Genomic DNA, 24,806 nt, shown 5'->3' with positions numbered 1-24,806 from the left:
ATTATGCAATTAGGTTGGGATGTTACAGTATTTGCTAAATTTTAGAAAAAAAAATGTATCAAACGTGCGTGAGATATATTCAAATAGAGAGTGTGCTAATATTTAGGAAAAAAGTTTCTAGTTTTTTTTTTTTGGTTGAATTTTGTTGAATTACAATTTTAACCTAATTTATTATTTTTTAAGAATAAGGATTATCTAATTAGATTAGGGGTATTTTTAATATTTTTTGGAGTTATAACTAACTTTCTAAATCTTCTTAATATATAAAGATAGATAGAAGATAAATTGTAATACACATGACAATTAGTTAGAAATTTAGGATATCTATTTTTGAAATAAAATAAAGGTCTAGTTAACGAGTGCAGTTAGGACATTTTTTAATAGATTATTTAATAAAATTTTGATATCACTTTTATGAAAAATATAAAAAATTATTTTAAAAAATAAATTTCTTTTCCTATAAAAACTTTTAAAAATATTCAATCATAAATCATATCTCAATATCACAAATATTCAATCATAATATGTCAAAAAAAATAAACCACAACAACTAATAAATTTCTATACCTAAGTTTTGAAGGGTATATTGGTAAATTGTCAATTAATTAAACAGGTCAGACATGTCAAACAGGTTCCATGGATTGAACACTAATCCAACCCGCTTATTAAATGGGTCAGTCATGTCAATCCGAATATGACACTAACCCATTAAGTTTCAACCCATAACTTGCTAATTTCGTGTCGGGTTTATGGGTCGTGTCCAATTTTTCCTTCTCTAATGTGCATGAGATATATTCAAGTAGAGAATGTGCTAATTTTTAGGAAAGAAGTTTCTAGTAGTTTTTTTTTTTTTTTTTTGAATTTTGTTGAATTACAATTTTAACTCCATTTTTATTTTTATTTTTATAATGATTATCTAATTAGATTAGGAGTATTTTTGATATTTTGAGAGTTATAACTAACTTTCCGAATCTTCTTAATATATAAAGATAGATAGAAGATAAATTGTAATACACATGACAATTAGTTAGAAATTTAAGATATCTATTTTTGAAATAAAACAAAGATCTGATTAACGGGTGTAGTTAAGACTTTTTTAATAGATTATTTAATAAAATTTTGATATCATTTTTATGAAAAATATAAAAAAAAAATTTTAAAATCAAAAAAATTCCTATAAAAACTTTAAAAATTATTTTCTAAACCAATAGTTTTACTTTTAGATCATTCATTAAATTTTCCCTTAAAATTGTATCAAAAAAAAAAATTTCCCTTAAAATAAATATTAAATTTTGTTTAAATATTTTGAAAATAATTTTAGTTAGAAAAGCTACTGCATCTGATTTGTCATTAAATTTATTGAGAAAATGTTTTGACATATCTTTTTTATTGACATATCCACACGTATCTTTTTTATTGACATATCCAGTAGCCGATATTCCCGATATTCAAAGTTTACAAGATAGGATCGAATATTATAATTCAAACACCGCCCTCTTCTTTGATGCACAGAAGCTCTGGCTTTGGGTCCCAATGGCATCTTCAATAGTTCGGTCCCCACTAAACCCGATTTCCCGCCACGTCACCTGTAAACCCTCGCCGTCCGATCACAGATCTAGAACCGCCGCCGCCGCCGCCGTCACGATTCACCGGCCTTACCCTAAACAACGCCGCCGTCGTAATGTCCCGGTTCTTGCATGTTCTCTCCAATCACACAACGCCGACGACAATCACAACGTCGTAGGAGGGAGGAGCAAGACCGAGTTGCAGAGGATCCCAGTCGATTCCCCTTACGACGACGTTTCCAAGGACCCTAATAACAACACTAATATGCTCCCAAGTATCAATCATTTCTAGGGTTTTCAATTCATTGTTTTGTTAGTGATCATCTTTTTAATTCTGGGTTTGATTCTTACAGGACCTTTATCTTCAACTCAGTCTTCTAACTCTGTTTCCCACCTTCGAGTTGCTTACCAGGTCAGCATATATATGTATATATATGGGTTTTCAATGTGTTTGTTCAATTGTTTGTGTTCGTGTGTGTGAGATAGAGAGAGAAATGATTGGTCTTTGAATGTGTTTTAGGGTGCGTTTATATAAACGGTTGAAAAACTCTGTTTTGAGTTTAAAATAAGCATTTGTTAAAAAAACTACAAGGAGATGTGGTTGTAAAATAGAGTTTTGGGTTTTAAAAATGCTATTTTAATTTCCCATAACGCCAACCCAACGGACCTTAAACCAAAAAAAAGAAAGAAAAAAAAAACACTGCTTCCACAATTGGTGATCTGATTGGTGCATTATAATTTATAAAAGTAGTGATAGCGGTGAACCCATGTGAAAGTAAATGTTACTTTAATCCCTGGCATTACTCTATATGTGAGTTTATTTTTGGTTTTTCAATGTGTTTGTTCAATTGTTTGTGATTGTGTGAGAGAAAGATTTAAAGGATTGGTCTTTGAATGTGTTTTAAATAAAAAAATTCACCCTCTTTTGCAATTGGTGATGTGATTGGTCCATTATAATTTATAAAAGTAGTGTTGGTGGCGAACTCAAGTGAAAGAAATGTTTGTATCTCTAGCATTGCTCTGAATGTAAGTTGAATGTTGCATTTATTTTTTCTTCAGGGAGTTCGTGGGGCATACAGTGAGTCAGCAGCGGAGAAGGCGTACCCGTATTGTGAAGCAGTGCCTTGCGAGCAATTCGAAACTGCTTTTGAAGTGAATACTTTTAAACCCTTTGCCCATATTCTTACAAATGTTTATTCAATTTTGCTTTATATAATTTGACCTTATTTATACGCTAATGGCAGCTGTTAAGGAAGCAATGTGAAGCGTTTGTTTAATTTATAAGTGTAGATGATTATGGGAAGATTTGATTTATTCAAAGCCTTCCGTCATGGTTGCCGTCTTGTTGTATGACAATGGAGCTGATAGGAAAGCAATTAGAGCACTAAACTGCTTCTCTTTGATTATTTTTGTTTTATATTTAGGATTGGGGAAACAATGTCACTTTGCCATGAATGTGTGTTGATCATAATTGTTGTAGCATTAATATGATTAATCCAAAGTCCTGCACAGTTGTAGCCTTGTCTTAAGAGCAAGGGTTGACCCTTTTCAATAAATGAATATGTTGTGGTTTTAATGATTAGGGATTGATTAGTCTTCTTTTCCCTTCTTTTCCACTGTAGGCTGTTGAAAGGTGGCTTGTTGACAGAGCAGTTTTACCAATTGAGAATTCTTTAGGTGGGAGCATCCACAGAAATTATGATCTTTTACTCCGGCACAGATTGCATATTGTAGGCGAAGTTAAATTTGCAGTTCGGCATTGCTTAATGGCCAATCATGGTGTTAAACTTGAAGACCTGAAAAGGGTTCTTAGTCATCCGCAGGTATGGACCATATGGTACATGGTACTTTTTGCTTTTCTCTAGTTTGTTTTGCTGAGATTTATTTGAATTTGGGTCATATCTCAGGCTCTTGCTCAGTGTGAGCACACGCTAACAAGGTTGGGGTTGGTCAGAGAAGCAGTTGATGACACTGCTGGAGCTGCAAAGGTATGCCTAGATATAATAGTGGAGCAGCAGGTTTGCTAATCTTTTAATTATTTTTGTTTTTAAATGGTGCCGGTATTACTTCATGATACATTTTAGCTGCTGTTGTCATGGTGGGAGGAAGCTGCTCTTCTTGCCTCAGGGGTCAGGGGCCTCTAAGGCGAACCCAATTTTGTTTAATTGTCTTTAATTTTTATACTTGAGCATTAAATTTTTTTGCATTATTTGATATCACTTTAATTGTTTGCAACTATTCATGGATTGTTTATTATTTTTGTTGATTGGAGCAAATGTGCTCTACCTCAACTGGTACCTCATCCTCTTGCAAGTGCTAGGTGGAGGGTGAGGTTGTGGATTCAAGGCCCACTGGTTGCATGTGTTACATAACTAAAAATTTTTATTTATTTATTTATTTTTTGCTGACTGGAACTTGTTGTAACTATGTAGCATGTTGCATTCCACAAACTAAATGATACAGGAGCAGTAGCTAGCTCTACAGCTGCAATGATCTATGGGTTGAACATACTTGCCCAAGATATTCAGGTTGCATCCAAGCCATTTTTTTTGTGTTGATTTTCTTGGGATATGGCAGGTTTTCATTGGGTTGCTCATTTCCCTTTTTTCTCCCTTTTTTAATAGGACGACTCTGATAATGTTACTCGATTTCTAATGCTGGCGAGGGAACCCATAGTTCCAGGCACAGATAAGCCATTCAAGGTCAGCCCTTTCAAGATGCAAAATTACTGGCCGTTGAATTACTATTTCATTTTGTTCTTTTGTAGCTCTTCTCTTGATTGATCCTATGCCCATGAACTATTTTAAACTGAGTTTATGACTAACAGTGGTATTGATTTCACAGACAAGTATAGTTTTCTCACTAGAGGAAGGTCCTGGAGTGCTTTTCAAGGCACTTGCTGTTTTTGCTCTGCGGGAAATCAACCTTACTAAGGTATGTTTTTGTTATCCTTCAAATGGATGGTGCCTTTTCATAGTTTCATTTGCAGGTATATGTTCAGGCAGTGTTCATTGCCTTCTTTGTTTTGTTCTACCAGATTGAAAGTCGTCCCTTGCGGAAGCAGCTTGTAGGAGCATCTGATGATAATAACAATGGATATCCAAAGTAAATATCCTTAGAAAGATCTTCTCTGCCTCATATATTTAGAGTGCTGATGCATATTTTTTCGATCATAATTAAAATTCATCAACAAGGTTTCAAAGTTGAGTTGTATCTCTGAGAGACTTAAGCTGTAGGCTTTTTTACCTGATTATGTGTATACATTCTCTTTACAGATACTTTGACTATCTTTTCTATGTGGACTTTGAAGCATCAATGGCTGACCAGAATGCACAGAACGCTCTAGGGCATCTAAGGGTGAGTTATTTGAAAATTTATCCCTTATCTCCAACCTAATTTAGGAAAAATCATAAACATACATTATTTGAAATTATTCACTTTCTTTGCAGGAGTTTTCTACATACCTTCGAGTGCTAGGGAGTTATCCTGTGGATACTATCATGTTATGAATGAAATCTAAATGTGGTAAGAGTCACTTGTCAAAACAGAAGTGTTAATATAAAATATCTGAAAAATTGTCATGTAGATGTCTTAAAGGCTTCAGTTTGTAGTAGATGATTATTTGAAGAAGAATGCATAATTATTATTATTTTTGGCTGAGTAAACAAGAATGCCTTTTTTTTTTTTTTTTCATAAGTAAAGAAAAGTTTATTCATAGTCTTAAGGAGTCACCCAAGTATACAGGAAGTATACAGCAGGGGACCAAAACAATCAAATACATAAATTACAAGCATCAAGAATGCTTAATTGTTTATAGTGTTATAGGAAGCTTTTCTTTTACTCTGATTTGGCAACATGTTCAGATCGTACTGGCAAATAGTAATAGTTGAATTCTCACTCTCATTATGATCAATTCCCAGAAATCCATATATTAAATACAGAATGGGTAATGTTGAAAATAATCATTTTAGGGTATTCACTATATCAAAGTTATGCTTAAATTACAAAAATTTTAAACAACTGCTGACATTTGACTGGATCTGTTTTGATTGAGTGATTGTACTTGTACAGGGAGACATCTCATGGTGCATAGAGCTTATTGACGAAGTAGTTGCAACCATGGCCAGATAACATTGCCAATAACCTTTAGGTCAAATGGCATTTCCTATTGGCTATTGTTCTAACTGAGACATCAAGGTTTCAAATCTCCCCTCCCCCACAAAAAATATATTTAGAAAAAAATAGTTTGTAGTATCAGAATAAATTAGGAATTAGAACTTGGTGTGAAGTGTGACTAGATTATGAGAATAAAAGGCTCATGAATAATTGGAGTTAGGGATATATGGAATGTAGATTGGTGAAACTAGGAGGTTGATGGCAGTAGAGCATTAATAACATTTCGATTGGAAGGGATCTTTTTAGTTATTTGACTTATTTCAATTGCAGCAGTAGGGGATTCTACTCTCTTCCTAAGGAAAAGCTTCTCTCTTCGTGAACATGGTGTTTAAGTAAGAGGGTTTTTAAAAGAAACTCTCCATGACCAAGAGAGCATTAATTACATTTAAAACCATCTGATCCCACTGGACAAGAGGAGCAAGATTCTGCCTGGTGGGTACTGATTGTCCTTTGCCCAAACTATAGATACTCAAGAGGAACGTTTTGGGTGTGTCAATTTGGTGGCTTCTATTTTATTGATCTCTTATAGAAATCATTATTTAAATGGATGTTGATGTAGGATTTTCCTTCACTAACGAAATCTGTTCGGCATGCAAAATTCTGTATTTTACAGTTGATGTTTCTGCATAGATATTCTTGCTCCTTGTGGGGTAATGTTTGGGAAAATAGCATATATTGATTTATGCGAATATTTTGATGTTACTTTATCTCATTCAGCGTTTCCATACCCTCTAATTTCTGATTCTCTCTCTTCTTGTCAATGCTGAGCAGGGCTTCTGGAGAGATCAATAATGTTATATCGGTAGTTGTTTCCCTTCATAGCTTTTGTTTGTCTCCATCCTCAAATTTCCGGAATATTGATCGACATGAAGGTTTATTAAAGAACATTACATGTTTGTGGCCAATGCTGTGAATCACTGCACCACCAAATTTTGGTTGTTACAGCAATGCGACTGTGTTGTCTTCTCTCGATGTTGACCTTGTAATTAATAGATTAGTTGGTACTTTAAAGATACCCTTTTTCAGAGAGGTGGGAGCTTTTCATGTGATTGAGGTTTTCTCGGGAATATTTATTGGGTTTTTTTTTTTTTTTTTTTCCTGCTTATTCAATATATTCTATTGGTTGATTTGATTTGATTTTTTTATTTATTTATTTTTTTAATTTTTTTTTTTTTTGAGGGGGGATTGGTTCATTTGATCGTTCACACTGGATGTATTTCACTGAAGCATAAATTTAATATACCAGATATCTCTTCTTAACGTTCAAACTAAGAAGTTCTTCTACGGTCATAACCAAATTTTATTTCATATAATTTTTCACAAGAAGTTGAGATGCTAACCCACCATAACCCGAAACAAGCGTTGTGAAAATAATGTAGACTTTATTGTGCTTATATACTTTATCTTCAACCTAAAGACCGCAAATTAACCTTACATTTTCTTTTAGTACCCATTTAGGACAGATCCACATTTTCTTTTCATACCCATTTAGAACAGATCAGCGTCACCTCCCAGGCTCCCACTACAGAAATTTGTTGGTGACATGGTCTTAGCAGCGCCTGGGAATAAGTGCAATTGTAACACCAGACCAGGGTGAATAATTCATGCGGAGGCTTTCAGAATATGTAATGCGAAGCCAACCCACATTTGCCGAAAGACAGCAGAGTAGCAGACTCATCTTAAGAACACAACAAAGTGAACAAGGAGAATAGTTTTTCTTCATGTGTTCATTAAGTGCACAACAATTTTATGGTCTATGTAACTGAAGTATCTTTCAACCAAAAAAAGAAAAAGAGAAAGGTAACTGAAAGTATCTAATGGCAGTTGCCAACGACTACAGTTTACATGGATCTCCTAAGCTTAGGAATCAGGAATCATAGCATTCCTCCTCCTCCAACAAAAAAAAGGGGGAAGAAAAACAAATGCCATCAAATATTTGCACTCTTGGAGATCTTTTTGAGTCTTTAAGAGTAATGCGGAACAGAAATTTGGTTAAAAGTCTTTTACAAATAACACTAGTCTTTCATACCCTCGTTTTGTAGTGGGGCAGGCTTCACCTCATGGCCAATTAAACTTCTGATGAGGCTTAGGATCTCACTACGCATCTCAGCAACACTTGATGGGGTGACTTGCTCCTTCACAGAAGAAAACCACATACCATCTCCCTCTTTGTCTTCACCACTATTATGCCAGCTGCAAATAGCTTTTGCAATGGCAGTAACATACAAGCCACAATCATAACCATTCACTTGCTGTGGTGAATCAGTGCATTCTAGATAACTAGCAGTTGATGCTGAATCGGAGGCCCCTATATATCCAACAACAGCCTTATATAGTCGTCTAGCATGCCAATCATTAATTCCTCTATTGCTATCATGATGAACAAATACATTAGCATTTCTCTCGAATGCAAGTAAGCTCCAATGAGACCCAGCTTCAGCTTTGCATACATCTTCATTGTCATTTACAGGAAAGATTACCAGTTTCTTGTCAGGAAGATGAAGGGGTTCAACAAAATCTTTGAGACTCTCCACAGCTGAGCAATTCATTATCCAAAAAGCAATGGAAGGTGGAACAAGTAGGATTTCCTGAGCAGGATAGCATGAAGAAAGGTAACTGAAATAGAACTCGATGATTTGATCATTGAGAAAATATGGGCCACTAAGGATGTCCATATCAGATTGTCTGAGTACAACATCATTGTAGCTAAGTATCTTTTCGTTGGCTCCAGGATTTCCCATTAAGTGGATATCAGTATGCATTCCTGGTCAAATAAACTTCAAATTAGATGAAGCCAAGCTCTGTTATTTAAACTTAAACAGTACACCATTGAGATAGAGAAGAAATACAATCCTTTGTGTGTTGGCATTACATCATCCTAATCTATTATCTTTCCCTTTATAATAGCTCCAGATTTTTCAAAACAGAATTCTCCTAAATCTCTAACTCTGGGTGGGAGGGGACTCACAATCCATGCAAAGCTTTGCCATACAATTTACTTTATTAACTTAAGGCAGGACCCAGGATATTGTAAGGGAGTGGGGGAGTCAAGTCGTATTAATTTCTGGCAAGAAAAATGATTCTTGGGGAAGAGCACTTGATTTTCATCAGCACTAGTTTTTCTATAAGTTGCATGACAAAGAAACATCCTCACAAAAATGAGATCTTCAAGTAATCACCGCATATTTAAAGCAACCATTGAAGAAAAGATAAACCTAATATCTCTGATGAGATCATACTCCGTGATTACATCAAAGCAACTATATTAAACAATTTCTCATATTTCAAGTACATTCAGGGTCTTCCAAATAATTTATCTGATATGTATAACCAGAATGAATCCCAGCCTACAAGCTAAAGACTTCCAAGATTAGCTTCCTCACTCTAACTTGGATGCTCATTAGATACAGAATCTAAAATGGGCCATTATTGATTTCGACTTGGTTTTAGATCTCATACTTATGCTTCTTATGGGGAAAAAATGTTAACAAGGCTCTCATAGTCAATCTACTACATGGAGTACTTTCAATAAAGCTCCTTTTGTTTTTAATAAGTAACATAAAGCTGATAGTTCTAAGTAGAACAATGAACATTAATGTTGATGATGAGTATCACAGTTCATTAGCTTCTAACATGGACTGAGCAACAACTGAAAAGATATATTAAGTATTTCCTCAAGAACAAAGTTTTCCTTCAAATCAATTTGGAGTAATCTCCTTCAATACATTACACAGTGATTCAAATGATCATCCATGTATATTTCAATCACAGAACTCATTAACTCATCTAAAAAGGTCGCATGACTATTAGATAGATCATGTGATTAAAAAAAGTCAAAAGAACTATCCTCCAGACCAGAATTTTCCAAACAAGAATTCTGTCCATTCTCAAAAATATTTCACCCCACCATCCTACCAGTCCATACCATAAATGAGCTACCAATCAACTCTTTAAACAAAAAAAGGAGGCATGTTTATATCACCATCATACATACATGGGGAGTACTTATTTAGACAAGTTATCTAACTTGTTACAGCAACGACCCACTCACCCCATAAACAATTAGTTATTTCCTTATTCCCAATTGACCCTTTAAGAGGGCTATACTTACACACACAACTCTGATGACCCCTCATACCAAACTGAAATCCTACAAGAACGTACTATGACCATTGCCTCACATGACAAAAACCTCTTTAAAACCCTTCATAGAACCTCAACCAAAACCTTCCAAATTCAAGTTCTTGTATATCATGAGAAATTTGTCATTTTATCAACAACTAAATTGTTTCACATTTTTCAAAAAGTAAACAAATGGGTTTCTTTCCCATCCAAGATTCGCTAAGAAGCCAATGCCAACACTTTTTTTTTTTTTTTTTTAATTCATTCAAATAATTGAATTCAATCATCAAGAAAGTTTATCCTAAAAGCCAATAAATAAATAAATGTCATCAAGGAACAAGAACAACAAACCTAATCTTTGCTTCAGTACATGGAGACCATTAAAAATTAGAGGGAAATTGTATAACAAGAAGACGAAGAAGAAGAAGAAAATGAAGGGCTGAGAATGGGAGAGACTTACAGTTTCAGAGCGATTAAAGAAGTGGTGGAGAAAGATCTTTCTCAGCTATGTTAGTGTCGGTGAGAGAGAAATCAAAATTGGTGGGATAGTTATAATGGGTCCGGCTCCTCTACAGTTTTTATTGTCTCATGCTTTCTCCTTTTTTGAACAGATGAACGACACGTGGCGTCTATAAAATCTAATGGTAATAACAAGGCCACAAATTATCATTTATTTCTCTTTAACCCCACTCTTCGGCAGTAACCCAGTACTCACTGCACCGAATCTGAGAAACTTTCACAAACAGAGCTGCAAGAGAGGAGGAAAGAATGAGCTGCACTTGTTGGTTTGTTCCTCTTTTTTGTTGGGATTTGGTTGATTTCGGACTTGGTAGTTTGATACTGAGCTCTCTCTTGCCATTTCTACAGTGGGTTTTTGTCATGGGTCTGGTTTGAATTGAAATGAAATGGATTTTCTCCCTTTTGTTTCTTTATTTTTATAATCAATATAATTTTTTCTTTGTTTGTGCTTATGGGTCCTCTCCCTCTCTTGAGGCTCTGCTTATGTTTATGGATTCTCAGATCCAGTGATATTTCCGGCATGATTTCTGACGGGTTCTTATCATCCACTGCCAAGTGCAGTGGGGGTGTGAACAGTGGGTTTATTGCTGAAGAGGGCCAAAATGGCCAAATATCATTATTTTATAAAAATTTTAGCAAAAAAACACAGTTTCGGAACTAAATGGGGATCTACCACTTTTTCTATTATTCGAGCTCACTAAACTCAAGTTCACTATTTTCTATTCCACCGTGGCATGATGACATGGATATCTGGTATCAAAAAATTCTAGTTGGTACTCTAGCCCATGAAGCTCGAGTACTGTATAGTGTGGTACTCGAGCTTCATGGGCTCGAGTACTGTATATTGTGGTACCCGAGCTTCATGAGCTCGGTTATCAATCTGTATTGGCACTCTTGAGTGGAATCATGCCCATTGATACTCGAATACATAAAACTTGAGTACTGTGTTAGCAGTACCCGAGTCCATCAAACTCGGGTATCAATTTGTATTGGCCCCTGGAGTGGAAAATCATGCCCATTGATACTCGAGTCCATTAAACTCGAGTACTATTCTATATGTGGCCCCAATTTCTAGAGTGTAAAAATCATGCGCTTACAAATTTTTACGTCCATTTGATTTTTACGTCTATTTGCATGAAGTTCTTACTTATTGCTGTACTTTTTAAAATCTTTACATCCATTTGATTTTTTAGTGAACATTTTTTTTTTTTGTTTGATAAGTTGATTTTGGTGAATGAAGCCTGAACTTCATGCAAATGGACAAGAGTCACAAGACACTGCCAAAACCCATGAAACAATGCACAAGGTTTCCTCCATAACTAAAGATGGCTTATATTGAAACAATCAAGGCAACCACCATTTTAACAATTGCAGATTTGTAACAAACAATTTCAAAGTTGGTACAACTAACTTCAAATTAATACTAAAAGATATACAAGTCATTTGTAGCAAAATTCTTTAATCCATCGATTGAATTTGGCATGATACAATTATTTGTGAACAACATTATCAATTTGCAGTCATCACCCATGCTTTCCCATGCATTTATGAAATTGGAGACCCCCACTTTCAACATGTAATCAACTGCTACAACCTCCAGGTCCTCTAGCTGGTATTCATCTTCAACACCATCATCCTCTGTCTCACCAGTGGTTGGATCAACCTAATAGTATCGCCAAATGCATAAGTTAATAAAACAACTATGATATGTTCATGATTGACATAAATTTTCCATATCCCATCCTTCATTTTGATCATGATAACTTAAAGAATCTATGCATGGAAACAACCTCAGATACTGCACAAGTTGTTGTTTTAACCAAACAAAGTAGGATACTGAGACTAAAGATCTACAACTATCAACAACCACTAGAAAATAAGCTTCTTGAGTCTTCACAAAGCAAAATTTATGAGATCGTCTTCACAAAGCCTAAATGAAATTAGCACATAAAGCCCATAAATTCTACAAGGAAAGAAAATAAAACTAATATGATGTTACTAGATAATAAATATCAGACTTAATTTTAGAGGCAGCAATAATATTTTTTAAAGCACCAAGAGAGGGAGAGAGACGCCAAGCATCTTCATGAGTAATGGAAGTACTTATACCTCTGATACAATGAATTTTAACATATTTGAAAATTTGTCCACAACTGGGACTCCCTCTGGCTTCTTAAACGCTACGAAGGTCTATCTAGGTGTATCATATGGAAGAGATCTAATAGGCTTGGATAAAAGTTCAGTGAATTCCTCTGCTTTCGAAGAATCCACGATGACAGTTGATATTAAAATAATGGACAGTTGATATTTTGAATACTTAACTTAACTTAAAGTAGCATATGCCATCAAGACTAGCTTACTTGTTGTACAGCTACATAACAGCTCTATCAAGAATTACCAAGAAACGTATTATTGCTATACAACTAATACACAGCAAAAGAAACCCCTATGCATTTTTGCATTACACCTACTGCATGTATGAATGAAAAGTAAATATGTGGCAAATTTAGCATATCTACCGCAACTTCAATGATGAATTGTGAAAGCAAAATAAAGAATTGAAAGGAGATTGTTAAGAGTCGATAAAGAAAATACCAATATCACTTATAAGCAACCTCACTCAAAAGCTTAGAACACCTTTTTTAACAATTAATGCATAAGTTTCTTTCCATACAAACAACAGTAAATTAAGATTTAAAAACCAATCATATCATAGCAATGTTTTGAACAAGTTAAAAGTCAAAACTTCTATGATCAGCATTAAAAAAATGGAAAAGTTTTACATACTAGTATATTGATGAAAAGTATTACATCTCGTAACAATGCTTTTAGAATACGAAAAATGAAACAGTTGATGAAATCCCATCAAAACCCTATAATTGATAGATTTTGCAGGCTTGAAGGAGTAGACAAAGAAAATTCTCTTGGTACAAATTTTGATGGTTGATTCTCAGAAGGTGAATGTAGAAAAAGGCCAAAGTTAATTAAGCACATTAATGAGGACTGAGAAGTGTAAAACAAAAGGCAACAAACTATAGGTGACAGATAGAAGCACTAGTAAGAAATTTAATGAGAAAGAAAATTACTAAGAACAAATTACCTCTCTTGGGGACTCCAAAGAAGGAAGAGCTGAGACTCGTTGGTAATAAAATGCATTGTTTAATCTTAGGTGAACCAATGAAGAACATTGCCTAATAGACAAAGAAAGGAGCAGCTTTAATATTATGAGTTTTATATCCCAAACCTACCAACCACTAAGAGTATAAAATACAGTGTTTAACTTTGTGAGGCCACAAAGGTCCATATTCTGTCATCCATCACTGATGTGTAATATCAAAAAGGAAAATCACTTCCAGGAGTTTGTCATAAGCAGTAAGCAGACTGGCAATAATTCTTTGCATTAAACAGAAGCAGAAAAACCATGAATCATTGACACAATGTTTAAATAATTAATTTCAAGTTGTTTGTACCAAAGGTGACTTTCGTTTTGGCTTCTGCATACATAAGTATGAAATATACTAAACGTGAACAAATCTTGCTTTCTTGTGTTAAAGTCTTTTTGCTTCTTGGCAAAATTTAAAGAAAAGAATATGCTTAATAATTCATTGAGAAAAAAATAGATCTTAAAGACTATTATTTATTTATTTATTTTCCTTCTAATACTTCAAATGGCAATGCTAATGACTTTTTGTATGTATCCTATAGGAAAAGTAGCTTATAGTATAAATGTCATATTTGGTCCTTACAGTTTTATCCAATTTTTCTTAAGTTTTAAAAATACATAATTGAATGGCATATAGCATGCATTTTGATCTAATGGCATATATCATGCATTTTGTTTCAAGTTGCATTTAAAAGGATGCCATGGTTCAAACTTAGCGTACCTAGTCTGCGAGACCACCACTCGTCGGTACCTCGTTCCGCTTAGGGCATGTTCTTTGGTTATGCCCCTCTTAGTCACACAACCTGCATTGCACCTTCCTCCCCCCCTCCTTCCATGGTGTGGTTCTCGGCTGTTTCCCGCCCTCGTCCATCTCATTCCTGATTCATGTCGAGACAAGGCGACCTTTCTCTAGGATTAATCGGGGGTTAGGGAGGACCTTTCGAGTTTCTTTAGGATTCGACCATGATAATCTATCTTTCAACGCAGGGAAAACGGGAGCATAGCTTCGGAACAGTGCGTCCACGCTATAGCATGGGTCAATGTACTGCTCTGCATCATGTCGATACCTAATACAAATTGCAATGATATGTGAACATGGTATCTTGTACAATTTCCATTTTTGACATGTGCAAGTTCTCTGCAGCAGATTAACTCCATGTGTGTGATCCCCATGTCCAGTAGTCCCTGGATTATGCGGTGTATCTACTTGATATGATTGTTGTTGTGTGCTCAATCTAGTCACCCTGTGATGCTCCACCTTCGCCTTATTTCTCATGAAAATATCCAAGGCATATTTAGTCCATTATTTTCCTGAATTCAACTGCTCCATGCTCTTATTGCGACGATCATCGAAGTAAGCATTCAATTTGAACCATGTGTATTTCACCATTGCCGTAATGAGCAGGCTACAAGCACCCTTTAGAACACCATTGAAGCACTCAGTGACATTTGTAGTCATCGTCCCATAATGGTAACCCTTGTCAAAAGTTAGAGCCCATTTCGTGCTCAATCTCGTCACCCTGTGCTGCTCCGCCTTCACCTTATTTCTCATGAAGATATCCAAGGCATATTTAGTCCATTTTTTTCCTGAATTCAACTGCTCTATGCTCTTATTGCGACAATTATCGAAGTAAGCATTCAGTTTGAACCATGTGTATTTCACCATTACTGTAATGGGCAAGCTACGAGCACCCTTTAGAGCACCATTGAAGCACTTGGAGACATTTGTAGTCATCGTCCCATAACGGTAGCCCTTGTCAAAAGTTAGAGTCCATTTCTCTTTGGGCACATCCTTCAGATATTGGTGCATATCCCGATTGACATTCTCAATTAAATCGAAGGTGGTAATGAACTTTCGCTCCTGAGTAGCACTTGCTGCCCTCCATACTAGATTCTTTAAAGTTTTATTGTTCCATCTAGTGTTGACGTTACTGCATAGATGACGAAGGCAATAACGATGTTTTGTCATGGGAGACTGCAGGGAAAAGTCTCGATTAATGTCTTTGAAGGTAGCTTGTATCCCAGGGTGTCTGTTAGATATGACACACATGTGTCTCCGATTGGTAACATACCTTCTTATACAAGCCAAGAACCAACCCCAAGTCTCTATGTTCTCACTCTCGACAACGGCGAAGGCTAGTGGATAAATCTTATTATTATCATCTGTCGCCAATGCAATCATCAATTTCCCTTTATATTTTCCATAGAGGTGGGTTGCATCAATGCTATTCTTTAAAGTTTTATTGTTCCATCTAGTGTTGACATTACTGCATAGATGACGAAGGTAGTAACGATGTTTTGTCATGGGAGACCGCAGGGAAAAGTCTCGATTAATGTCTCTGAAGATAGCTTGTATCCCAGGGTGTCTGTCAGATATGACACACAGGTGTCTCCGATTGGTAACATACCTTCTTATACAAGCCAAGAACCAACCCCAAGTCTCTATGTTCTCACTCTCGACAACGGCGAAGGCTAGTGGATAAATCTTATTATTATCATCTGTCGCCAATGCAATCATCAATTTCCCTTTATATTTTCCATAGAGGTGGGTTGCATCAATGCTAATCACGGGCCTAAACTTCTTGAACCCAACAATACAAGGACAAAATGCCCAAAATACGGACTTGAATGTACAGGTTCCCCGTTCATAATTATCGTCCACTAGGAACTTATACTTTGTACCCGAACTTGCATCTTTAAGTCCTGCCAAAACATGCGGCAACTCTGCATAAGACTCCTTAAAATCCTCGTATATAGCTGCAACGACCTTTTGTTTGGCATCCCATGCCTTGTATATGAACCATAATGATTACGTTAGAAATGAATACAAGTTAAATAATTATAGTTGAAGAAAACAAATCAAGACTTGTAAGGCTATAAGATGAAGATAATATTTCTTTCTCTTTATTCCCTTTTTTCTTTTTCTTTTTCTTTTTCAATTTCAATTTTCATAATATAAAGTATTCATGACTTTTGGGAAAAAACTATCGTGCTTATACCTTATAGTGAGATACTTCGTGTTTTAAGTTTGCCAAAGCAACGTGGCGTAAGTTCTTTATCTTATACGCAGGGTCTTCTTGTATATAGCGCTCAAGTACATATGCTAGGAATGCCGAATCAATCATCCGACCATCATAAGCATTCTGAATTTTGTTGCACGTGTGAGGGCCCTTGCATTTTGCGATCTTCCAGACATTGTCCCCCTTGCAACAAATTGCACGGATTGACCATGGACAGGAATCATCCTCACAACTCACCATAAGCCTCTCTGAGTCTGAATGCTCAGTTTTGAAGCTAAAATTCTCTTGCACTGCCAATTTATTCGCGAATACCATCACTTTCATTGGTTGCTCCCCAGGCGTCCAACTTGATACTTCTGCTTGCATAACCGGTGATGGATTAAACATATTATCCCAAGTGTTTTTTGTGAACCATTCCGGCATAGGATCGGGACTGGGGCATATGTCTCTATTCTCTTCTACAACCACATCTTCGATATGATCAACATCCTCATGTTCACCCATGGTATCTAGGAACTCCTCGAAGTCATCCCTAGTAACATCAATATGGGTTGCATCATCACTAAGTCTGTGATCATTTTCATTTTCAGATGTGCTCCCATGTAGCTCATCATGCATTTCTTGGGGCCTTTCCTCCTCCTCAATTGAGTTCACATGGGGAAATTTCTGCCATGGTTCACTGCCATACCCATCTCCTGTGTTCTCTACACACCCTTGATAAGACTGTAATGGTATTGAGTCGATGTGCTCATCTACAGTTCCATCCAAAACAGTATGTTGTGAACCCTCTTCAGCCTCTACTATGGCAGGCTCAACAGGACATAGAGCTCTGAAACAACGAATCCTTTCACCACCATTTGTTCAACAACTTCCCACATCATTTTCACTTCGGTGCCACTCGATAATTGTAGTGAATTGTAGAAAACCTGGGTGCCTACAACCAGTTGAGGTGCTCGATACACGATAGAAATGTTATGCCTAGACTGGTCTAACCTCATCGCCTTTAATATTCTTTGTTGCAGTTCATAAGGCCTATCCCACGCTTTACCTTAACACATTTTTGCTTTTGGTTTGAGCCTTGGTATAACAACCCATGCAACTCATGATAATACGTCTCTCCATTGTAGTACACATAGAAAAAGTGAAAATCCATCACCGATCTGTTATTAACAATATTAAAAGTTCTCATAATCTATAAATAGTTACATACATTTGGCGTATGATAAAAACAATTTATATTCAAACTCAACCTCCTCGACTTTGTGTATAGACATATAAATAATTGAATCTCGATCATAATGTGCACTTAACCATATATATATTTTATACACATATAAAATAATAAAAGGTCAACCATTTCGACTTTATTTTATTAAGCTAATTTCTTTCTTGAGTAATGAATTCATATTATTATGAACACCCTTATTACTGTAAAAGTCAACAAAATATATTATTATCTCTATCTATCAACCGATGAGTTTTATACAACTAAGCCACATGCAGGGGCGGAGCCAGAAGGGGGCGAGTGGGGCACCTGCCCCCCCTAACTCCTCCTAAAAAGTCTATTATATATATGCTTATGTAAAGTGAGTTTCCTTCTGGCATAAAATAGAAAAACAAGGAAATAGTTTTCCTAAACAAATTGTACAAACATCACATGAAATAAATAATAAAATAACAAATCTTCCAATTGAGAAAGTTTAGAGACACAACAAAATCTCACAATATTTTCACAATACTCTTATTTTTTGTTGAGATGAATCTTAAAATAATTTATTTTATTTTATTCTGACCAATGATGTACTAACACCTTAATTTATTGTAAAAATATTGTGAGATTTTGTGGTGTTACGAAAACAACTCCTTCCACTTTAAACAATCTGACACAATAAATGCCACCAAACTGAAATTGTTAAAGCTGATTACACTTTTGACCAATATTAACTCTTTTTATCTTTTTCTTTTTGCACTTACCTAAATTTACTTCTTTTCTCATTGAAGTTATGCCCGTGGAGTTCTAATTACACATAATAATAATGTCTTGTATGGTACTAAAGCATTAAAATGTCCATTACTTTTTTCTCCTTCATCTCTTGCATCTTCATAGTTTCAAAATTTGAGTTTCTACCATAAATTCAAAATTTTAAATTTGCTTATTCTGAAGGCATTGTTGGATTGAATATTTTCAAAGGATTTGCTTAATTTTATTGTGTTTACACCACTATGTGTATGTGTGTAACTTACAAAATAATCTTACTATGCATGCTCTCTATTTGCTATCATATGGTCAAGCTTGTTTCTTTTATATTTGTGTTCCATTTGTTTTGACAAAATAGTTATATATATATATATATATATATATCAGCAGTTGTACATAGTTAATATTGCAAATCTCATTACATGAAACTCATGCATAAAAATCTCATATTGTAACCACAATCTAAAAACTAAGAATTTAACTATTACCTCTATGTACTGGTCACAACAGGGTTGGCCTAAAGGTTAAATGGACAGCACGTTGATGTATGGAGACACTGACATGGTGACCCAACAGTAAAGTTTCTACTTCTAGTTTCTGACTCACACATGGACTTGGAATGAGAGAGTTTTCGACTCACACATGGACTTGGAAAGAGAGAGCTACTAAAAATAGCTTAAAGCTGATGTTATGTTTTTTGTTAAAAGGTACTCGAGCTCAAAGAACTCAAGTACCATTCATTATACATTTACTACGATGGTTGGTGCTAGTAAGTAGGTGTGCAATAAGTGTGGTACATGGTACTTGAGTTTACAGGACTCGAGTACTGTGTTAGAAGTACCCGAGTCCAATAAACTTGAGTATGGCTCGAGTATATAATATGCAAAAGAGAAAATGATGCAAATTCATACTCAAGTTTTAAGAACTCGAGTACTGTAGAGGTACTCGAGTGCACCAAACTCGAGTATGGCTTGGGCTATCCACAATACACATGCAGATTGATACTCATGCTTGTTGGACTCGAGTACTGAGCAGTATCCGAGTCCAGCAAACTTGAGTATGGCTTGGCTATGTCCAGCAATGTTAGTTTTGAATATTTGTGTAACTTTGAATGGTAGGAATTAAAGTAATAGAATTTTGAATATTATTTTTTTACTAGTAACTTTGGATGGTAGGAATGGCTGTGCAGGTGATGGTTGTACAGATCTAATTAGATAGTTTCTTATTGTTCCTCAACAGGTGTGCTCTTTAACTTGCACACCATCACATCCATGGGGGGTTGTTGCTATTGTTCCAAAACAACAAATTTTAGCCACTCCACCCAAGGTGCATTTGACCTTCTCAATTTAACACTATTATTGGATGATTTAACCCTATATTTGGATGGAGGAAAATGAGGGGAGAGGTATGCACATTATGAAAATTTGCTGAACTTCAATATATCGATATATACAATGTAGTATATACAATTCCAGGGTTGAAAGAATTGCATAAATGAAATGGTTAGTATTCTACTTCTACATCTTCACAAAAAATTTGCATGGCTAACATGGTATTCTAGAAACAAAAAAAAAAAAAAAAAAAATAAATAAATAAATAGGGGTGAAAGGATACAACTAGACAATCAGAAAAGGAACATTACCAACTAGACAACTAAATCCTATTACATTACCATTCATACATTTAAGTTGTACAAGAACTCGAGTACATTTCAGACTTCAGCAATTTCAACCATAACATTATCATCCACAACATTGGTTTGAAGTTTGAAGTTTGAAGTCCTCTTATCTCCAAGGCAACTCAGAGTTCTGCTGAACAGCTTTAGTTCCCCAGTGATCAAATATCCTTCAAGCTATGAAACAAAGAATTAGATGATGAACATATTTCCTATAATAACAAATAATAAACAGAAAGCAATAACAGCGCCAAATTGATAAAGGACAGCACGAGGAAGTCCTAATGAACAGAACCAGAAAGTGTGTACAAAAATAGAAAATCTTGTTCATATACACCATATATAAACTAGTCCGTCTAAATTTTATAACACGTGATAAACATAAGAAGGCCAAAGGAAGTTGCTTTTACATAAAGAAGAATATGATTTCCCTCTGCAACAAATCAGGTCTATGTGAACAACTAGATCCACAAGAATTGATAAAATGTAAACTAGATCTCACTTCCATGGTCACCGTAAACATTAGCAAGCACTCCAAAGCAAGTAGGACATAGGAGCACATAAAAAAGTAATGCATCCACTGGCAGCCTATGTCAAAATATGCCTACTGAAAGGTAAGCTAAATCAGGGTCAGTTCTAGCACGGTACATACATAGTGGCCCACTAACTCTATTTAGCATAGCTTATACTTAATTGTTCACTCTGGGTTACTGTCTATGGCAGTATGGCCCAATGGAAATATAATTTAGTATGCTTAACAGGGCACAGAAAATTCCAAACCAATTTCACTTTAAATGAATAATTTCAGCATGGCAGGATAAATGAAACATATTTCCAAGTCTGCCTGATTGGGCAAACAATGGGAATGTTAAGAATTTTCTCCCTCTCTTTGATAAGTAAGAAATTTATTAGAGAAAATCTACATTTGATGTATAAACTAGATCCTCTAAACAGAATATAATTGAAAATTCAATAAAATCCAAGAAAGAATCCATGCAATATTGCCTAGTGCACACAGCCAATCATACAACGGGCTAGGAAAATGGTTTTGAGTGAGTTTCCATCTAGCTCAGCATCCTCACCTTTTTCCTCTCCCTCCAAAACATTAATAGTATAGTGGTGGGGTTACACCTGCCGAAGCTCATGTGACAGGTTATCTTGAGTAAATCCACATAAACAGTTATAGTACTGCCCGAATAACTATGTGAAAGAAGGCAAATGAAAGATGAAGCAACATCTCCTCTCCACCCTCCCTTTACTTCTTTGAGGGGAGAAGCATCTCCTCCTTTTATTTTCTTAATTAGCAACTTCTCATCCTTCAGAGTGATCTATAAAGTTTAATATAGTAACTAGTAAGTTTGATGCCGTTGATATTAAGGTTTCTAAAAGCTACAGATATTTTCACAAATCATCTTTAAAAAAAATACTAATTTATTAAAAATTCAAGAAACTGCATCAATGTGGTACTAGTTTTGAACTTCCACTTGACATATTTCTTTCGAGGGAACTATGGTGCAAAAATCAGTGACGTAATGGTGATGTCATAAGTCATAACCACATTCTGACTCCATTCAAGTAGACTGTACTCTTTCATTTTAAAAAGAAATAAGTAATAATAATAATTATAATAATTTTTAATGAGGCTAGACTTAAGGAATAAACCCATATTGTCCTTCTGATTCTTTTTTTTTTTTTTTTTTTTATCAATATAACAATAAAGTAGCTCAACACCAAAACCATCTGATGTTACTAATTTTTTAAAAAGTGAAAACCAACTCAATCATTATTCATATTGCAGGAATAAGCAAGCTGATTGCTCAAATTAATGGAACCTGACCTACTAACATACTGCAAGAAAATAATAACTGACAAGAAAAAAACTTTCCCAATCTTTCTTTGCAAATTTGATACCCTTTTCCTCATCGTCAACATCACAAGCACGACTGCATCTGCATTGTTCCTTCAGACAGCTTTGGAACTGCCTCCAGCAAGGGAAATCTCCTACGCTAACCAACAAGAGCAAAAATCACCACAAATTAATTAGAAAAGTAATCCTTAAAAAGCTAATTAACTAATCAATAATAAACATGAAGTCAATTCAAATCTCTTTTACCTTTTTTCCCAGGAAACAAACACAGAATTCAGAGAGAGAGAGAGAGAGAGAGAGAGAGAGACGAAATAATTCATCCAAATCTAAGAATCTTGAACCTGATTATAATTCATCCAAATCTTAGAATATAAACACGAAACCACGATTTTCAACAATTAGTACAGTTCATACATACAAACGCGTATCTAAAAATTCTATTGTTACATATCATACCCAAAAAAAAAAAAAAAAAAAAAAAAAGCTTGATACAAATTAGCTTCCTAATCTCCTAAAATCAAATCATTATCAGTCAAAATCCAACTGTTCTCTGAATGTTTGAAAACAAAGTGTTCATAACAGTATTAACAAAAACTAAACAGTGCCTAATTTAGTAGGTTTTTTCAAACTCCAATCGAAATCCAAATTCTTATTTCTTTTCCACATTTTCTGAGCAACCAAACACAGGCACAAGTAGAGGGGAAAAAAAAAAAAAAAAAGAATTTCACAGAAACGACATTAGCTCTCGGAATCCATGGATTCTGTCTCCCCCAACCAGAGTAGCACGCTAACCAAAACACGCTTCTCCGATCTCAACCTCACTCTCCGAACCGGTTCTCGAAGCCCTAACCCAAGTCGGCTTCGAGTTCTGCATCTGGTCCAAGCTGCCACAATCCCTTTACTCTGTAGCTACAAAGACGTCGTCGTCGATGTCGCCATCGGCTCTGGTAAAACCCTAGCCTTCGTGGTCCCACTCGTCAAGATCCTCTGCCACAATAAAACTCCTCCTAAACCAAACCAGGTTCGTTTCTAAATCTTGTTTGTTTGCCGAGAAAGCTCAAGGAAAATTTAAAAAAAAAAAAAACAAAAAACAAAATGGAAAATTGTTTCGTTTTTCGTGGTCCCACTCGTCGAGATCCTCCGCCGCAACAAAACTCCTCTTAAACCAAACCAGGTTCGTTTCTAAATCATGTTTGTTTGCCGAGAAAGCTCAAGGAAAATTAAAAAAAAAAAAAAAAAAAACTAAATGGAAAATTGTTTCGTTTTTTTTTTTTTTTTTCATTTACCTTAAATTTTCTCAGGAAAGATTATTTATAGAATAAGTTTGTAATTTTGTTAGTTTAAAAAGGGTAAATTAGGGAATTCATTTGGTTAATAATTTATCTACTCTACTCTCCTTCCAAATCTCTCCAATTTGGGGAATTAAAAATGAGGGGTTAGAGGAATTTGAAACCCCTCCAAACCCTTCCTCCTCATTCCTTAAAAAACTTCCAAACAAAATAATTGAATTACTCTCCTTTCCTCTACTCTACTCCCCTCCTTTTTTAAACTTCCAAATAGGCCATTAAGGTTCTAATTTCATTTGTAGATATGTCAACATGCTCGAGCTGGTTTCTGTATATAAAAAGAAAAAACACATATGCAGCTTAATAGGATAAACGTGTAACAGGCTGAGCTTTCGAGCAGATATCAATATATGCCATTAAGGAAAATAAAGCAACTAGAACTCCCAAACCAGAAGAAAATATTCTTCTTCTTCTTCTTCTTTTCAATTTTATTTTACTTGTTTTATAAGTGACAATAGTTTTATTGAAAGGAAGAAGATACTTTATGCACACAGACCTAATACAAAATATTCCCAAGGAATACAATTACCAATCTTCACTAATGAAAAGAGAGCAGAAATGAACAAATTTATAGTTGATTCCATACTAAGTGATGAGAAATCATAATTTACGATGTCAACAAATTATTAAGAAAGTTGTGAAATTTATCATTTTTTTTTTGGGTGGTTAATATACAGTAAAAGAAAGTAACTTTATAATTAGGCATGAGATAATCTAAGCTGGCAAGGACAACAAAGATTGATTAGACCAATCTTTTCGGGACCAAGGGATCCTGGACCAGTAAATTTTGCCAAGTCACCTTATGGACATCTTTCATTTTCCTTTTTATTGAGCAAAAGAGAAATCTTTCATTTTTCCTTTTTGGTCAAGATAGCTTTATCAAAATTGTTCACAAATTAATACAAAAGCTAAAAGAGCAATTCAGCTCAGCTTGACTAAAACAGTAAGCTATTTTTGCCTTTTTATCCTATACCCTTAATAAAAGGGTTATCAAAAGAAAGGAAAAGGTTCATTTCTATTATGGCAACTTCTATTATGGTAAATTCACAAGGGTTTCATTTGCAAAGAAGCAGGTGTTGAAGGTGACGAATGCATGCTTGATGCAAGAAGGAAGCAGGAGAAGTGATCAAGCTTCTCAATTTATGAGTAAAAATATAAGGTAATGAAAGAAGCAACAATATTTGGCACCTTTAGCTTATTTCAAACTAAGAAGATTTTCTATGAGCCAAAAGTACGTGGCAACACCAACCAGCACAATTAGGAATTGACATGATAATATAGACAAATAATTCTTCTTTTAGTTTTTATTTTTATTTTTTTAAAGGTGATTTCATCCATTTCTTATCATTTCCATCACCTGCCATGTTTATTTTGA

General features: G+C 35.0%; 2 protein-coding genes and 1 long non-coding RNA gene across 5 annotated transcripts; 1 reads left to right on the top strand and 2 right to left on the bottom strand.

Annotated features, from left to right (window-relative positions):
• Positions 1-1,413: 1,413 nt before the first annotated feature.
• Positions 1,414-7,009, top strand: LOC126733132 (arogenate dehydratase 2-like). 2 transcript variants are annotated; one of them, XR_007659636.1, is made up of 13 exons: positions 1,414-1,840; positions 1,919-1,977; positions 2,625-2,717; positions 3,188-3,388; positions 3,473-3,553; positions 3,998-4,093; positions 4,190-4,267; positions 4,410-4,499; positions 4,603-4,670; positions 4,841-4,922; positions 5,015-5,090; positions 5,637-5,762; positions 6,513-7,009. XR_007659636.1 is itself a non-coding variant. In XM_050436323.1 (12 exons), the coding sequence occupies exons 1-11, from the start codon at positions 1,534-1,536 to the stop codon at positions 5,072-5,074; spliced, it is 1,215 nt and encodes a 404-aa protein (XP_050292280.1). In that variant the 5' UTR covers positions 1,415-1,533; the 3' UTR covers positions 5,075-5,090; positions 6,513-7,009. The 2 variants fall into 2 exon arrangements, 1 of the variants encoding a protein (XP_050292280.1); XM_050436323.1 differs by lacking the exon at positions 5,637-5,762 and having other exon boundaries at positions 1,415-1,840.
• Positions 7,010-7,437: 428 nt separating this feature from the next.
• LOC126733143 (NEDD8-specific protease 1-like) lies at positions 7,438-10,844 on the bottom strand. Of its 2 annotated transcripts, none has more exons than XM_050436337.1 (2): positions 10,324-10,844; positions 7,438-8,505 (listed from the first exon to the last, which is right to left on the bottom strand). In XM_050436337.1, exon 2 carries the CDS (start codon positions 8,501-8,503, stop codon positions 7,757-7,759), a length of 747 nt encoding a protein of 248 aa, XP_050292294.1. In that variant the 5' UTR covers positions 8,504-8,505; positions 10,324-10,844; the 3' UTR covers positions 7,438-7,756. The 2 variants fall into 2 exon arrangements, with proteins under 2 accessions (XP_050292294.1, XP_050292302.1); XM_050436345.1 differs by having other exon boundaries at positions 10,215-10,380.
• A 9,223-nt stretch (positions 10,845-20,067) lies between these two features.
• On the bottom strand, positions 20,068-23,356 carry LOC126733127 (uncharacterized). Its single transcript, XR_007659634.1, has 2 exons — positions 21,301-23,356; positions 20,068-20,395 (listed from the first exon to the last, which is right to left on the bottom strand). It is a non-coding gene; the product is annotated as an uncharacterized LOC126733127 (long non-coding RNA).
• Between the last annotated feature and the right edge of the window lie 1,450 nt (positions 23,357-24,806).

Source organism: Quercus robur, chromosome 1 (assembly GCF_932294415.1).
Source record: "Quercus robur chromosome 1, dhQueRobu3.1, whole genome shotgun sequence".
NCBI lineage: Eukaryota > Viridiplantae > Streptophyta > Magnoliopsida > Fagales > Fagaceae > Quercus > Quercus robur.
This window is presented reverse-complemented; position numbering and strand designations above follow the sequence as displayed.

What these genes read in the sequence shown, in the direction of transcription:
- LOC126733132 (XM_050436323.1), top strand. Translation starts at nt 1,534, where the DNA reads ATGGCATCTTCAATAGTTCGGTCCCCACTAAACCCGATTTCCCGCCAC. An exon ending in GGGTTCTTAGTCATCCGCAG is followed by an intron (nt 3,389 to 3,472) that starts GTATGGACCATA and finishes GTCATATCTCAG; the next exon opens with GCTCTTGCTCAGTGTGAGCA. An exon ending in GGGAAATCAACCTTACTAAG is followed by an intron (nt 4,500 to 4,602) that starts GTATGTTTTTGT and finishes TTGTTCTACCAG; the next exon opens with ATTGAAAGTCGTCCCTTGCG.
- LOC126733143 (XM_050436337.1), bottom strand. Translation starts at nt 8,503, where the DNA reads ATGCATACTGATATCCACTTAATGGGAAATCCTGGAGCCAACGAAAAG.